At 32.8% G+C, this 15460-nt stretch overlaps 1 protein-coding gene across 2 annotated transcripts in view; it reads right to left on the reverse strand.

Moving 5' to 3' along the window:
* The window catches only part of Arfgef1 (ARF guanine nucleotide exchange factor 1), a 104989-nt gene that overhangs the window by 17386 nt on the left and 72143 nt on the right, over window positions 1-15460 (reverse strand). For both annotated transcript variants that reach the window (XM_027932826.2, XM_071602337.1), the window contains exons 20-28: window positions 13869-13997; window positions 12835-12993; window positions 12460-12610; window positions 7304-7394; window positions 2372-2412; window positions 2109-2278; window positions 1591-1742; window positions 1284-1456; window positions 129-289 (exon numbers count right to left, since the gene is read on the reverse strand). In XM_027932826.2, the coding sequence (XP_027788627.1) occupies window positions 129-289; window positions 1284-1456; window positions 1591-1742; window positions 2109-2278; window positions 2372-2412; window positions 7304-7394; window positions 12460-12610; window positions 12835-12993; window positions 13869-13997 (1227 nt within the window). The remainder of the gene's footprint in view (window positions 1-128; window positions 290-1283; window positions 1457-1590; window positions 1743-2108; window positions 2279-2371; window positions 2413-7303; window positions 7395-12459; window positions 12611-12834; window positions 12994-13868; window positions 13998-15460) is intronic.

Below are 15460 nucleotides of genomic sequence, written 5' to 3' on the forward strand. Positions count from 1 at the left end.
TAAGCTCAAACTGCTTTGGGGTTCACTGAAAAATAAATGCTTCATATACCCTCAATTCCCAAGCAAATTAAGATTTTTAATTGGAAATAAGTACTCAGTAAAATTCTGTTTACTAAATGATGCTATACCTGAGGTCTATCAGACACATATTTTGCACAATGGCGAATAAGTCGAATTGCTTCCATACTTGTGTCTGGGAAAGCTGCATTGCACGCAAATTCAGATAAACACTTTACTGCGTCTTGGAAAGAATCAATGGTGGCTGGAAAGTGTTTTTCAAATACAAGCGCTAAAACAGGAAAAAAATACCAAAATGACTATAAATTTTCAATAATTTCTAATTATCCCCAATATACATCAACCTCTAAATGCACTACAAACTTCTTATGTTGGCTTTGATGTCCAAATATAGAATTCAAATCTGTGTCTACCACTTGTCTGTCCTTAGTAGGGAGGTAAGTAAAACATGACATTTTGTTTACACTATTAGCATGGCACCTAATTAAGTGACTGGAACAGAGTAGTACTGAATCAATTTTGTTAAATAAATATACCAAATTACTAAGCTGATCTCTGCTTCTTGACCTATAAAATAGAGATAATACCTACAAGGATAGTTATTAAGCACTACATAAAATATTGTAAGTTAAGTGCTTTAGAATAATATTTAATTCAAGCCAACATTAAAATGATAGTTAACAATGATGTATAATTCTGGTGTTGACAATGGTCATCATTATTACCTTCTATACAGGGTTAACTTATATTCTTAAGTATTTCAGTACCCCTGAAAGTCAAAGGAGGTTGTACAATGTAGTAGTCAAAAACAAGTTTCCATCACTTACTAGTTCTATGACCTTAGACAAATTATAACTCCTCTGGGCCTGAGTTTCCTTATCTATTTTAAAAAGGGAGGAGGAGGGGGCTAAAGATACTTAAAGAGTTTTGAAGATTAAAGAAAATACATGGAAAAGTGCTTACAGTTCATGCCATGCAGCAAATCCTTAATGAAAGTTCACTATAAAAATGAACTATTAAGGCTGGGGTTGTGGTTCAGTGGTACAGCGCTTGTGAGGCACTGGGTTCAATCCTCAGTACCACATTAAATAAATAACGTGCACTAATAGAGATATTTTTTAAAAAGTGAACTATTTGTTTATTCTGGTTCTGTAGGCAAGATTTGCTAAACATTAATCTTAACTGTACTGGAATTAGGTTTTTCTTTCTTTCTGAATACATTAGGCTTTTCTTTCTTTCTTGAGCACAGTTTAAAGAATACTCACTGACAATATGCCCTGTTGTTTGAAATGCAAGTTCCACTATGCTTTCATCTTGATCAGACGCAGCTAGATGAAATACAGAGAATATGTTCTTCCACCCAGACCGAATATTAGCAGCTTGAGAATTAACCATCTGTGCTATACACCGTACAACCATATCTCGAATTGTTGGAGACCTAAAATATTAATGTAATTGCTTGGATACGCATACAAACAAAACTCACATGAGTCCCTCCCCCCTTCTGTTTTCCCCCTACTATAGGAAATAGAAAGGTTTTTCTGGTATGGAGCAATTCCACAAACATAATACCTGTTCCGTTTCATTATATGTTCAAAAGGTCTTAAGAAATCCTTCTGAAATCTGAAATTTGCAAGCTCCCCTTTCTCTAAAAACTTCATTGACAATTGCCTCAAAGAGTCCACTGCAAAAATAGCTACATCTTCATTAGGATTGCAGCCAACCTGTATTGGCAACAAAAAAGCAAGATGCTAATGTCAGTGGTGAAAATCTATAAATCTTTTTCCTTTATTTGCCTTAGAAAAAGTACAAAGTTAGCAGCATAAGTAGGTAAATCCTAAGTCTCCATAAAGGCACTAGGTATAGTAAAAATTATTTCTCAACAAGAAAATAGATATTTTAAATAAATCCTTAAAACCTTGAGCAATCATTTCTTAAAAAAAAAACAACAACAAAAGAATAGGACTCAAAGGGTTTTCTGAGCTTAATTATGAAAAAGTAATAGGCAACTGTGGGGAAGGAAAAGAGTCTCAATTTTAAACAAAGAAAAATATTACAAATATAAACAAATGCTATAATTATTCAAATACCTTATTAAAATGATCTCCAATAACTTCCCAAATCCGAGACCACTGCAATCTTATTCTTCCCATATTGTAGTATGATATTTCTACTATTTTTTGTAGACTAAACATTCTCGGGTGTGTAGTAGAAAGTAATTCATCCATAGACACAGCACAGAGCCAACGGACAAAATCCACTATAACATAAATGCATATACATTTTTTTAATTCAACTTAAAAACTTTTTTTTAGGCAAAGGGCTTGTTTGTAAATAGAATACACATACTTACCAATAGCATTTCCATCTAGCCTTGTAGACCCTGTGAATATTCTGGGGAAAATAAAATAAGTTTTAAAAATTAATAAAGTTTTACTCCTGTTATGTCAATTCAAAAGTTAAGTGGCCTGGGTATTAGCCATTTTTATCTGTTTTAGAGAAAAAAAAAATCAGGTAGTCAAATGAACATTTCTCATCAGTTAAATAACAATAGTAGTTTAAATGTTTTTCCCTCTCATGTCCAAATGTGTCATTTTGCCAATATTACTAGAGTACATATATATAGTTGTAATTTTATTAGATTTACAAATATCATATAGGTACGTGATGAGATTCTAAGAAAAATAAAAATATTCATTTGTAAAACAAATGAACTAGTACACTATGAAATGAAGACTTTTTTACTTTACCTGATTTATCTACTAGCATTAATAAAGTTCTTACAAAAAATGCTGGGTATATGGTGATGCACACCAATTATCCCAGCTACTTAGGAGGCTGAGACAGGAGGATCCCAAATTTGAAGTCAGCCTCAGAAACTTAGTGAGACTGTCTTAAAATAAAAAGGTCTGGGTATGTAGCTCAGCAGTCAAGTGCCCCTGGTTTCAATCCCCAGTACTGAGGGAAAGGGGGAAAAAGTGTGTGTGTGTGTGTGTGTGTGCGCGCGCGCGCACACGCTTGCGCACGCACATATACACATGTATATGCATACATTTATAAATACATATACTTTATTGTTATAATATACATTTGATTAGAAAATCCATTTATGGTTAGAAGTGGTTTGATATAAACCTGCAAATAGTCTTGTTTTAAACAAGGGGCTTGGTCACTTTCCTTAGGACATTAATATGCTTAAACTATGCTACCCAGCTTTCCCAGTTTTCTTTGCTGACTTCTTTTTTTGTGTTTCAATTTCATAAAAAATTTCAGCATTAACATATTAGTCCTTTTTCCTTCTAAAATCTGTATTCTTTCCCATATTCTGAGTTTATAAGCAAGGGTTTAATGTGACTAAACCTTCACAGGTTAGATAATATTCCTCAATTTAAAATGCACACAATATAATTTGCATGACAAAAAGGAAACCTTAAAGGCAGAAGCAGGTCAAATATTAAGCTTAAAAATAACAGTAATAATAATAGTAGCTACCAATAATAAAGTGGGTACTATTCTAGTGCTAATACACACACACACATTTATTTAATTAATAAACAAAAATAACTCTGTGAAGTATTATAGTATTTTATAAACACAGAAACTGAGACAAAAAGATATTTAATAATTTCCCCAAAGTCACAGAACTAGTTAAAAGCTAGAGTCAACATTCAAACCAGGACAGGCTTAACTCCAGAGTCCTCTTAATCACTTCTCTACACTGCCTCATACTTACCTGAACAAAACATGAATTAAGTGATTTTTTTTAACTTCATGTCCCTGAATGTTTGTCTATATATCCAGACAATAATTAACAAAAACAAGGCAGGAAACTCAAAAGCTGAGCTCTTTTGAAAGGAATGTCTTAGATATTCTATATTCTTCTGTAGAATGAATCAATAATACAAAAATCTGGCAGAAGAAACAACATGGGGGAAAATCAAGAGTAAACAGGTCCCACTTCATCTAGTGGTTGGAATAAACCCAGAAATTAAAAATATATAAAGCCTACAAAGCTCCCACATGAGCAAAAATGAAAACCGCTAGACTGAACTATACAGCTGTGATCAGCTGATTTCTTTCCAACTACAGGTATTCCCATGGAAGGCAAAGGCTATAAACAAACCACACACCAGAGTCAAAATTAAATAGTAAAGAAGAAAATGACAGGAAAAGACACAAAAGAAACAAGAAAGGATTTACTTTTAACTGTGAAGAAAGCAATGGCAAAGTGTAGAAGGAAAAGAACAGAAGCAGAGATGGAGATTATATGCAACCACAGGGAAAGGAAGCAACAAACTCCGAAGGTGGTGAAATGGTGGAGAACAGGTCAAGGACAGAGAACTACCATCAGCAGTCAGACATGTTCTGGAGACTTGGGATAATGGTGGAAGGCAGGGGAGCATGCATCCTGGGTAGGGGCATTCAAATTCCTACTCACTTTGGTAGCATCTGAGGGGTCACTCTATTTCTAGCAATGCTCCACTAAAGTTAAGCCATATGAGAGGGCACAGCAGTCTGTGGAGGCATTTAAAGTTAAGCCTTAATATACTAAGGCAGGAGAACAGAGCTAGGTTTCACAAAGTCAGTCTATGAAATGGATAATCAAAAGGACAAAGTATAAAAGTCTTGCTTGCTAATATTAAAAGACATGCCCTAAAAAGCATGAGGAGGGGGAAAAGACTGGTAACCTCACTGCTTTATCCATATCATAATACCAATTGTCCCCCAACCCCTGCCAAAAAATGGTTGGCAAAATTTCTGCAAAAATAAATTTTAAAACTATATGCAACACACAAGCAGCCTGAATTACCATACTTGTAAAAGGTTTTTTACAGTGAAATATCAGAGATAACATTTACTTTTTAGATTTAACTGAAAGATATTTATGAGCTATCTCAGGTGCAATGTGCTGCACATATTTTCTAATAGGTGAGACAATGTTCCAAAGTATGAGGTGTGCCAGTGTAAGGCTAGATCTGGTATGTTTAAAAAAAAAAAACAATAATAAAACAAAAACTCTGGTGCTAAGTAACACCTTTAGCTCTTTAGAAGTAAATCATTTCTGCACAAAATCTATCCCTTATACAATTTAGTAATACTTATCAAATAGTTCCAGTCTAACAATACTTAGAAAATTATACCCTATCAAATGCCACAGGGTCAGGTACTAGATGAAAGTGTCTAATGGGGTCCTAAAGTTTTATTTTTTTTAATGATGGGGATTGAACTTGAGCATCCTAGCAAGTGCTCTACCACTGAGTTACATCCCAAGCCCCTAATCTCCTAAATTCTTAATGGTAAAAGATTTCTAATACAAAAGTAGACAGTTGGAAAATTTTATCATCTTAAAAGTTTTCATGGAATTGCATTTTTTTTCAGTTGGTTAAGAAACAAGCCATGAAGAATTAAACATAGAAAAATTTTTATTTTTTTCTTGTTTACTTTCTATATTTGTGATAACAGATTAAAGTACTCAGAACGACAAGCCTAAGAGGACACACACACAAAAAGAATTTGTTTGCTGGCCAAAACCAGAAATCTCCTGGAGGATGTCTGTCTACTGTCTTAACTATAGTGTTATCTCAATGAGTTAGGTTATGGGCTAGAGTTGGAATACAGCATGAAAATACAACATATTAAGAAAGAAAATCAGAAGAAATTTAATAAGAAAGTGAAATACATCACACAAGATTATAATCTTACACTAAATCAGAGTTAGTAACTTCTAATGTTTTCATTGTAAGCTAAATTTTAAATATTAAGGTTTTGTATAAAATAGGACATTAGATTTATATTTGCAGAAGTATCTAGTGATGATGAGCTTGAGATGACAAAGTACTAAGAACTGTGCAAAGTTTTCCCTGAAATAACAGACATTCTTGAAACAGATATGTAATGTGCTCAAGTGAGTGACATATCCTTATGTAACAGAACAGTGGATAGTAGGACAAACTAAAATGAGGTATGGTCATAAAAGGTATATTATGGGAAAAGAAGTAGAAGGTAAAAATGTTAAATCTTGCCCAAACAGATTGATATAATGCCTAAACAAAGTCTTATGAAGACAGTAAAGATGATTTTCTAGAAGGCAAGAAAATCACTGAAAGATAGCCTTGTAGCAGAAGGGCAACTATTACATAACTATGAAGTTGTACACAAAGGCAGAAAGGCAGACAAGAGACAGGCTGCCTGATAGGCAGAGATTGGCTCCACCCGAATAAAACAGTTATCACAATAATCAAGATAAGACTAGCCTGGTTATTGGCAAGTTATTTAAATGTCTTCTGTCCCAGTTTCCTCATTTATAAATTGAGGACTCAATTTACACTCATTTTATGAGACTAGTAAAAGGATTAAGTGAAGTAATACATGTGGCAAGCCTTCATGCCATATGGCGTAAGATGGTCTATAATCTTTCTTCCACCTTCTCAAGAAAAAGATAAATGATGCCCTTCTCCTATTTAAAAAAAAAAATGCACAATAAGAATTCTTTTCAAAGAAAAAAATTTCAGGAAGTGATTTCAAGGTCAGTAATTGGATACTCTAGTTGTCTAGACGTAGAGCAAAAAGTTTTATCTAAAGAAAATAAATAATAAGTTGGCATTAGACTTCAGGCTATTAAGATTACATATTTTTAAAAGTTTCCAACACAAATGGTTAGAAAAATTAAATTTCAGTGTTATAAAATGGTGATTTTTCAATTTGGGGGATACTGATCTGGGAAAAGCTCATCCTCAAAAAAATACTAGAAGTTACAATTTTGCATGCTGGGCATTTTAAAATCTGAAGTATTCCATAGTAAAATAAACCATAGTATGTGTTTTCTTTTTAAAAACAAGCTAAAATTGGAAATACCTAATAATGTATATAATATATAAATTCTAAGTCCTTTCCAAAGAAGTTTACAAAAATTTCCAACAGCCCTTTCATTTTATCCATATTGCAGTTTTATATGAGATACCTAGAAAGATAAATTATACTGCATTTCAATGAGTGATAAGAAGTTTTCTATAAAAAGAAATAAAATATTGATGTTCTTTTTCATCAAGTTTACCATTTCTCTAATTCCTATTAATATTTATTTTAACTTAAATTTTCATACCATTTTACCTTCTTCCCATCTCATATAATATATGTATCTAAATCATGGCATATCATAATACAGTGTTGTTTACTTTAGTAAAAGTTTTTGGCAATCACTTTTTTTAAAATGAGCAAAATATATCTAAATGCCACAAAATTGAAATTGTACTCATCTGCAAAGGGAAGAAAATGAATACCTTACCTATCTACAGCAACAACAACACTTTGAGAACTGGTTTCTCCAATGGATTCCTGAATACTTGCTATCTGCTTCCAGTCCACATTTCCTCCGACTACCACAAATAAAAAAGAGTTGTTTCAGTTTGAAAATAATTATTTCAGTGGAAGAATACACTTACAGTTCTAAAACACATTTCTAAAATTAATTATTTTTCAAAGACTTGGGTGAACAATTCTTTTGGAGCAGTGACATAGGGCAAATATGCTTAGTGAGGTTTACAAGGTAGTATATAAGACAGAGTTTTAAGGCACAAAAGCGAAGATTACACCAATTAGGGGCACTGTAGATTTAGATTACAAAGTTAATGACAATTAGACTTTATTTCCTTTAATGTTTATGAAATACAGCACCAATCCCAATTCCAGTGATACCTTCTGTGGATGATTCCAATTCCATATAATTAGAATTTCCCTGTCATTTAATTTCCAATCCCCTAACACTTGTTGAAAATTCTACCTGTATTTCTTTCTCTTATTCAAGAGAATCATTTATCTTTACCCTCTCCAAACTGATTCCAAATGTTGAACAGTGAAATGATATCCCCAGTTTTCAAATCTTAACTTTGAATATCCTTTCCCTCCTCCACCATCAATATTCAACTAGTCACTAACCTATCTTTTGATTCATTTTAAATATTGTTTGTTTATGTCCATTACTACTTAGCAGAGAACTTCATAATCTCTGTGCTGGATTACTAGATTACTGAACAGTTACCAGATTTACTTTCCTACTACTAATTATTTCCCTCTTCAGTCTCTCCATCATTCTCCTGCCTGATTAATACTCCTAAATTATTACCTTTATTTTATTTATTATTACTTACAGGATAAAGTATAAACTGTAGCCTAGTAATTAAGGCACTTTGCCTTCAATATTTTAACCAATATGTGACTCTAGTCAGGTTGTCTCTCAACTATCAAAAACTCAATTTAAGTTCTCAATGAAGGATTCCTCTTCAGTATTCTTATATGGCTCTGAACTAAGCAATTATTTAATAAGTACTACTCCAATCAGAATTATTTCCAAACAATTTCATGCAAATTATTTCAGGTATGTCAATGTTGCCTTATCACACAGATAAAAAGTTCCCTAAAGGTTAGCAATCAAGTCATATTCTTTTTTGGTTCCCTCCTACCTTATTCAATATTACATTCAAAGCAGGTAGGTGCTTCACAAATGTTTGTTGATGTAACTGACCAAACACTCAATAAATGCTATTCTGAATGCAAACACATCAGTTAAGATGTCATTTAAATCAGATGAACTCAAATTCTATTCTAGTAACTGAACAGTGTGAAAAAGATAATCACACTCCTCACTAGGAAAGACAGGCATATTTATAGTAAATTTAATATAATTTAATAATTACTTCATGGCTTAATCAAATTACAAGTGAGTTTGCTTAAAAACAAGAACTGATTTTGAGAGGGAAAAAAAGAATATGGGGTGTTGCCTATGGAAAGTTTCCATATACAATGAAATATTGATTCAAGGTAGAAACCTAAAAGGATGACCATGTGGAAAAGAAGCAGAAGAAAAAGTAAATTAGAGTAGGTAACTATATAAAGAAATACAAGCATGTAAGGGCATGTCATGTTTCACCATAGTTGGCTGTAGCCGTAACAAGAGAATTTGGTGGGTGAGAAGGAAGAAAAAAGGTAGAAGACGAAGCTATAAAGACAGAATGTGAAGAGTCTTGACTGTCATATTTAACGTACTACTTTTGAGAACACTGGACCTCTTAGAAGACTGATGTACTTCAATCTATTTTCCAAAAAATAACTCCAATAGTATTTAGAGAACACTGAAATGGGAAGTGATACTAGAATCAGGGAGATAAATTAAGAGTTTATTTGTATAACACAAGATAGGAAAGATGAAAGCCTGAAGTAAATGACAGAGAATTGGGTGGTAGGGAAACAGTGTCAAGGAATAATAGGAGCACATAACACATTATAGGAATATAATGGAAGAAAAATCTATGAAAGAAAAATGATGCCAATCATCACATAACTTGCTTTGTGTATAAAATGAAATGTCCTTTCTAGAGCTTTCAATACTTTTATATTTAATACAATATATAATTATTATTAAAACTATTTAAAGGAATTAAAGAATATATAAATGACTAGGAATTCAAAGTATCCATTTCTCAAATATATGAAATCTTTCCAAATAATTATATGACAGTACTACAGGCAAACAGTTCTAATTTTACCAAAAAATTACTCAAAAGCAAACCTATTTAGGCTAAGTAGTGAAGATGTATGTGCTGTGAGTATTGTTTAGACACTTATGAGAGATCAAGCCATGGCATTTTCTTATATTAGTGTATCTTAAAAAAACAGAATGAACATGATTCAAATTTTAAAATTAAGTCAGGCACTGTGGCACATACTTGTAATCCAAGCTACTTGGGAGGCTAAGGCAGGAGGATCAGAAGTTTGAAGCCAGCCTCTACAGTAACCCTGTCTCAAAATAAAAATAGAAAGTGCTGGGGATGTAGCTCAGTGGTATAGCATTCCTGGCTTCAATCCCTAGTACTGGGAAAAAAAATTATAGACACTATGTATTTTTAAAAATGGTAAGCTTCAAGTTTCCAAAAAGAGAAAGTACACACTTTCATCACAGTTGGAAAAATATATACACCCACTTCTCCATATCCACGGTGGTTACCATATCCATGAATTCAATCAACTATGGAATAAAAATATTTGGGGGGAGGCAAGGCACATTGGGATTACTGTCTGTAATCCCAGCAACTTGGAAAGCTTAAGTAGGAGAAACTCAAATTCAAGGCTAGCCTCAGCAACTTAGTGAGACTGTTTCAAAATAAAAAATAAAAAGGACTTGGGGATGTGGGTCAGTGGTTAAATAAAAGGAAAGAAAGAAAAATATTTTTGGGAAAAAGTGTATCTATAACAGAACATATAGGGAGTTTATGTTGTTATTTTTCTTATTCCCTAAGCAATATAGTGTAACAACTATTCACAGACCATTTACAATGCCTTAGGTTTGCAAGTAATCTAGAGATGATTTAAGATATACATGAGGATGTACACAGATTATATGAAAATTACACTATTTTATATAAGGGACTTGAGTGTGTATTTTAATATGCTTAAGGGAACCAATTCCACATGGATACAGAAAGACTATATTCAATCCTGTCAACTTGGTTACGTGGATATGGGTGCATGGATACTGTTGTTAAAGAAGATTATTAGTTTTCAACTGGCTTGATTGTGCTGCATCATCTTCTGGTTCAGGAAAGCATCTGCTATCAAAGTAGGTGGGCACAGAGGGATGGGGTAGAGATCTGCCATGTGAGCTGCTTGGTAACTAATGAGATAGCCAATGTGGGCCAAGCCAACAGGCTAGTAGTTCCCCCCCAAGGGTATAACTAAAAAATGAGAGCCCAATGAACTAGAGGCGAGTGGAAAATGGAGCAGATAAAACAGAAAAGTAGATAGCACAAGAGAAAACATAAAGAGTATGAGAGAGTAACTGGTTTTGGGAGTGGGCCTGAAGCCTGAACTGTTTTTCATCTCTAATTCTGAAATGTATTTTTCCATAAATTCCCTTTTACTGAAGGGAGAAGACAAGTCATCTCATATCCTTGCAATATAAGTGGCTCAACACCACCATGAACAAATTAACAAATTTCAAGTATATTAGAAAACATTATTAGAAAATACTATTATTTCTTATCTACTAAAACTTTTAGAAGATTAAAATATTCTACTAATGTTTTATTTTATGGTAACCTAATTGCCCAAACTGAGCACCAGCAATGAACACTTAACAATAACTTTTGCCTTCTCATACTCCCTATGCATTTTCAAAGCTATTCAATCCATCAGTGTACCATCACTTCCCTTGCCTGTAAATAGTTTTCAATGTCATTTATACTACCTCATGAAGTAATTAATAGTTCCAATGTTTAGAGTTGAACTTTCAGGTTATGTTAAGTCACTATGCAGGTGCTCAGGCAGTTCCAAATCCTGCTGTTGGATCATCTAGGTATCATGTAGGAAACTTAACCTCCCAGACCTCACACTACCTAGCTTCTATGGTATCAATGACAGAAAGACTGCACTGTTAATTGATGCAGTAGGATTAGCATATGGAATTAATTTTTCTCAGTCCATTTAAAACCACAAAATGGTCCTGGTATTTACTTCTTCCTCCATGGATCCTTTTCCAGGTTTGAAATCTTTTTAGGTTGCCTAAGAACTTATCCTGCTAGCAGCAACAGGGATTTACTAAAAGATTTAAAAATGTCCAGAAATGTAAAGTTATAATGCAAAGCCTTAAAAAGGGCAAACATTCCTGGATCTCAAGCATATTCCTTACTGTTCTCTTTAAATCATGCCTCTATATTCTTGGTTGGAAGTAGGGTAGGGAGGGTGGACAGTTTCCAAAAGTCTCTAACAGCCCAATAATTATGCTAAATCCATTCATATATATTCATGTTTAATCTTAACAATCTTATGAGTTTAGTTTACAAAAGTGAAAACCCAATCTCAGAGAGACAGTTAAAGTAACATCACATTTAGTCAGATAAAAATACAGAATTTGAACCCAGAAACACAGCACTCAGGGCCAAAGGCTAAACTCTGCTTCTTCTTTGGTGGAATTCCTTCCATTTATGACTAAAAGTGTATTGTCTTTGATTTTTCTGCATCATTTTTGCTATTATTTTCATTTGTTCTATTGGGTTAAAATTGGAAGTTCTTGGCCATACTAAGTACTAGGGGAAACTTTAAAGATACTACACTGATAAATAAAAATAAATACATTAAAAAAAATGAAAGCCTACTTAAAAAAAAGAAAAAGATTCTATACTGGCAGAAAAGTTAGGGTAGGCCTGCATAGGACCACAGATAATTTAACTGTACCAAGTAGGAGACTGAGATTAGGAATCACTTTAGTACTGAAAACCAGACCAGGCCAAAAAGACTTAGTTTCCTATATAGTCACCTTGCATAAGAGTAGATCAAATGTATTTTATCTAATTTCTCTAATTATATCTCACTGCTACAATAAAGTGATTTATAATAAAGAACGTAAAAATAATTTTTGATACTTTGTAAAAAAAATTTTTAAATTCTCACCTAACCCCAGACCTACAAATTCATCAGGAGCCTGATCTTTTGTCCCAGTCAGAGATCCTTCTCTGCCTCTCACTGTTCCAGAAATGTATCGAGGTTTCACTCCTGTTCCTATAAGTTGTGCCAGCTCCAATTGACTGATGCACTTCAGAATCTTCATTTCATAAAAGAAAAAGAAAATATAAATTCTGTTACAAATACACTACCAAAATATTTAAACATATGCAGCTAGGACTTCAACATAGATTACATTACAAATCTTATAAAAATGTACTTATTTTAAATGTAACTTCTCACTTAACCATGTCAGTGACAGAATATTTAGCTAATGCTCATTTTATAAACAAAACTGCAAAGTTGAAAATAAAATGGTTATACCTCATGCCATGAATTTCCTAAATAATTCCCATCTGTATGAGCCACTGTGATAAGTGTTTTTATTGTGTCAATATTCTTCTGTTTCATTTCAGTAATACCAGAACTCACTGTAAGTAAGGTAAATCTTGCTAGTGCTTGAACATATGCATCTCTTTCCAGCTTAAAAAAAAGAGAGAAAAACAAAAAATTTTATTTATAGGTTGTAAATATAAATACAGCAGATTGACTAATCTCTAATGCCTTACTAACAAGCCATTTTTTAGTTTTTACAAATCACATATCATAAATTACACACAATGCCACAAAATAATTTAAAATGATAAAACAAAAAAGTATAAATTTCCCAAATTCAAAAGCAATACAGACATCAATTCAAGCTGAGATTTTGGTGGTAACAAAGGAATTCATACAGTAAAAAAAATATTTATTGAGTACTTTGTTTTAAGTACTGTGTAGATTAGCAAAATCCTAGTTTATAAATTTGCTCATTTTCTCCCTCTACAGATAAATTGTGCTTTGTTATATACTAAACCAAAACATTTACAGTTAAATATGAAGTGTGCTTAAGTAAAAAGAATACAGAAAAGTTTGGGTTGAAATTTATTCTCAGATATAGCATATACACAAACAGAACTGGTTCCCTTAAAGATAACTTGTTCTTAAGCTTAAGCCATAATATAAAAATAAATATATATAATGTAAAATATGATTCACTAAGTGTGAACAAATAACATGTTTAAACAATTACTCTAATACATAGAAATTCAGTCTTGAAAACTTTTTATATAGGTAATATTCTTTAGAGAAACAAAATGTAATTAAAGATAAAAATTTTAGAAAGATCAGTGTAGAACCACCCTTTCCATTAGAAAGTCTCCAAAAATTAAACATGAAGATTCAATTAATTGTTTCACAAATTTGAAATTAGTTGGTAATAAGTTAAATATTAAAATATATTGTGAACTGAACTACAACAACAGCACAAATGATCAATGTTTTCCAGACTAACTCATGAAGGCAAAATTCTGCATTACCTGAATGCTGAAAATGCATGCAATTCTGATTGCACATCTTATCCCTTCTAGGCAAAGAGAGGCTACTTCGGTATCATCACAATCTTGCAGACCCACACTGAATGCAGCCAGAAAAGGTGTCCAAGCCAACTAGCAAAATTAAAATTTTAAAAATTAAACAAGCTAAAAGTTAAAAATGGCGTAATTACCTAGAATGCCTTCTTAGAGAAAGGGGGAAAATGCTGCCTGAGCTTAAGTGGGAAAGCAAGATCACAAAATCAGTAGATAACCTTAGACATATTTTAAGAATAGCATCTATAAAATTATTCATATCAATAAAAATGGAAATGAATAGTGAATATTCATAAAAATATTAGTTTACCCGACTTCAGAAATCATCTCTCTTTGCAAGCTTTGATCCTAGTGAAAATTCACAGACTCTTTTATTTCAAATAAAATCCTTTTAATCATTTTCCAACTTCCAACAAATTATATTATTCTCTTTTCTTTAAACCTGTTACCTGGACATCATTTAGCTTAATTTTTTAAATGTTTTACACTGAGACAGTGATACCTCTGGCTCCTAGTTAGACAATATTAATATTAAGAAATATCTGATGTAAAAGTATTCACTGCTTTTAGTAAGTCATCAAGAAGCAAAAATCACTAGAGTAGGATGTTGTAAGGCCCTGCGTTTCCTCCCTACCTTGATAAAAGTCATTCAGAAAGCAGCAGAAGCAGCAGCAGCAGCAGCAAAACTATCCATATAGTCATGAAGATGAAAAATGTTTTTGTCAGTGTTCCAAATAAATGACAACTGGAATTTTTTAAAAGTCTATAACGTTTTAGCATTCTAAGGAAAAATAGTTACTCAAGAGCTTTGCTTCTAAACTTCAGAAAATTTAGAATTAAAAACTTACAATCTTTCAACAAACATAATCCACAGTTCCTATGTTCTTGCTCATCTTTGCTCTGCCACTTAATGTCTCCAAACCTCATATTTCTTTTTCTTATAATACTTGAAGATGTCACCACAGAGAGATGCTATGAAAAGCATATAAGGTGTAGTACTTATAAACTTATTAACTAAAGCCAGTGGAAAAAAATGTTCAACTTCACTGGGAATCAAAAAGAATGATTATAAAATTACACCTAAATAATATTCTGCTTCAGTGAAACTGCCTGTTTATAACTGTAAACCTTTATGAAATATAATTTTCAATGCATTAAAAAAATATTAAAAATGTTTATACCCACTGAACATGGGGGCACACACCTGTAATCCCAGCTACTTGGGAGACTGAGGCAGGAGGATTGTATTCAAGGCCAGCCTCAGTAACTCAGTGAGATCTTGTCTCAAAACAAAAATAAGAGAGGCTGGGAATGTAGCTCAATGGTAAAGTGCCCCTCCCCAAATGATTATTACCCTTAAATTCCTAGAATGATATTATCAGTCAGTCCTTCTCCTTAGTCAATGCTTATTTATTTATTAAAATATTTTTTTAGTTGTCAATGGACTTAATTTTATTTATTCATATGTGGTGCTAAGAATCAAACCCAGTGCCTCACACATGCTAGGCAAGTGCTCTACCACTGAGCCACAACCTCAGCCC

This window comes from Marmota flaviventris, chromosome 15, assembly GCF_047511675.1.
Source record: "Marmota flaviventris isolate mMarFla1 chromosome 15, mMarFla1.hap1, whole genome shotgun sequence".
NCBI lineage: Eukaryota > Metazoa > Chordata > Mammalia > Rodentia > Sciuridae > Marmota > Marmota flaviventris.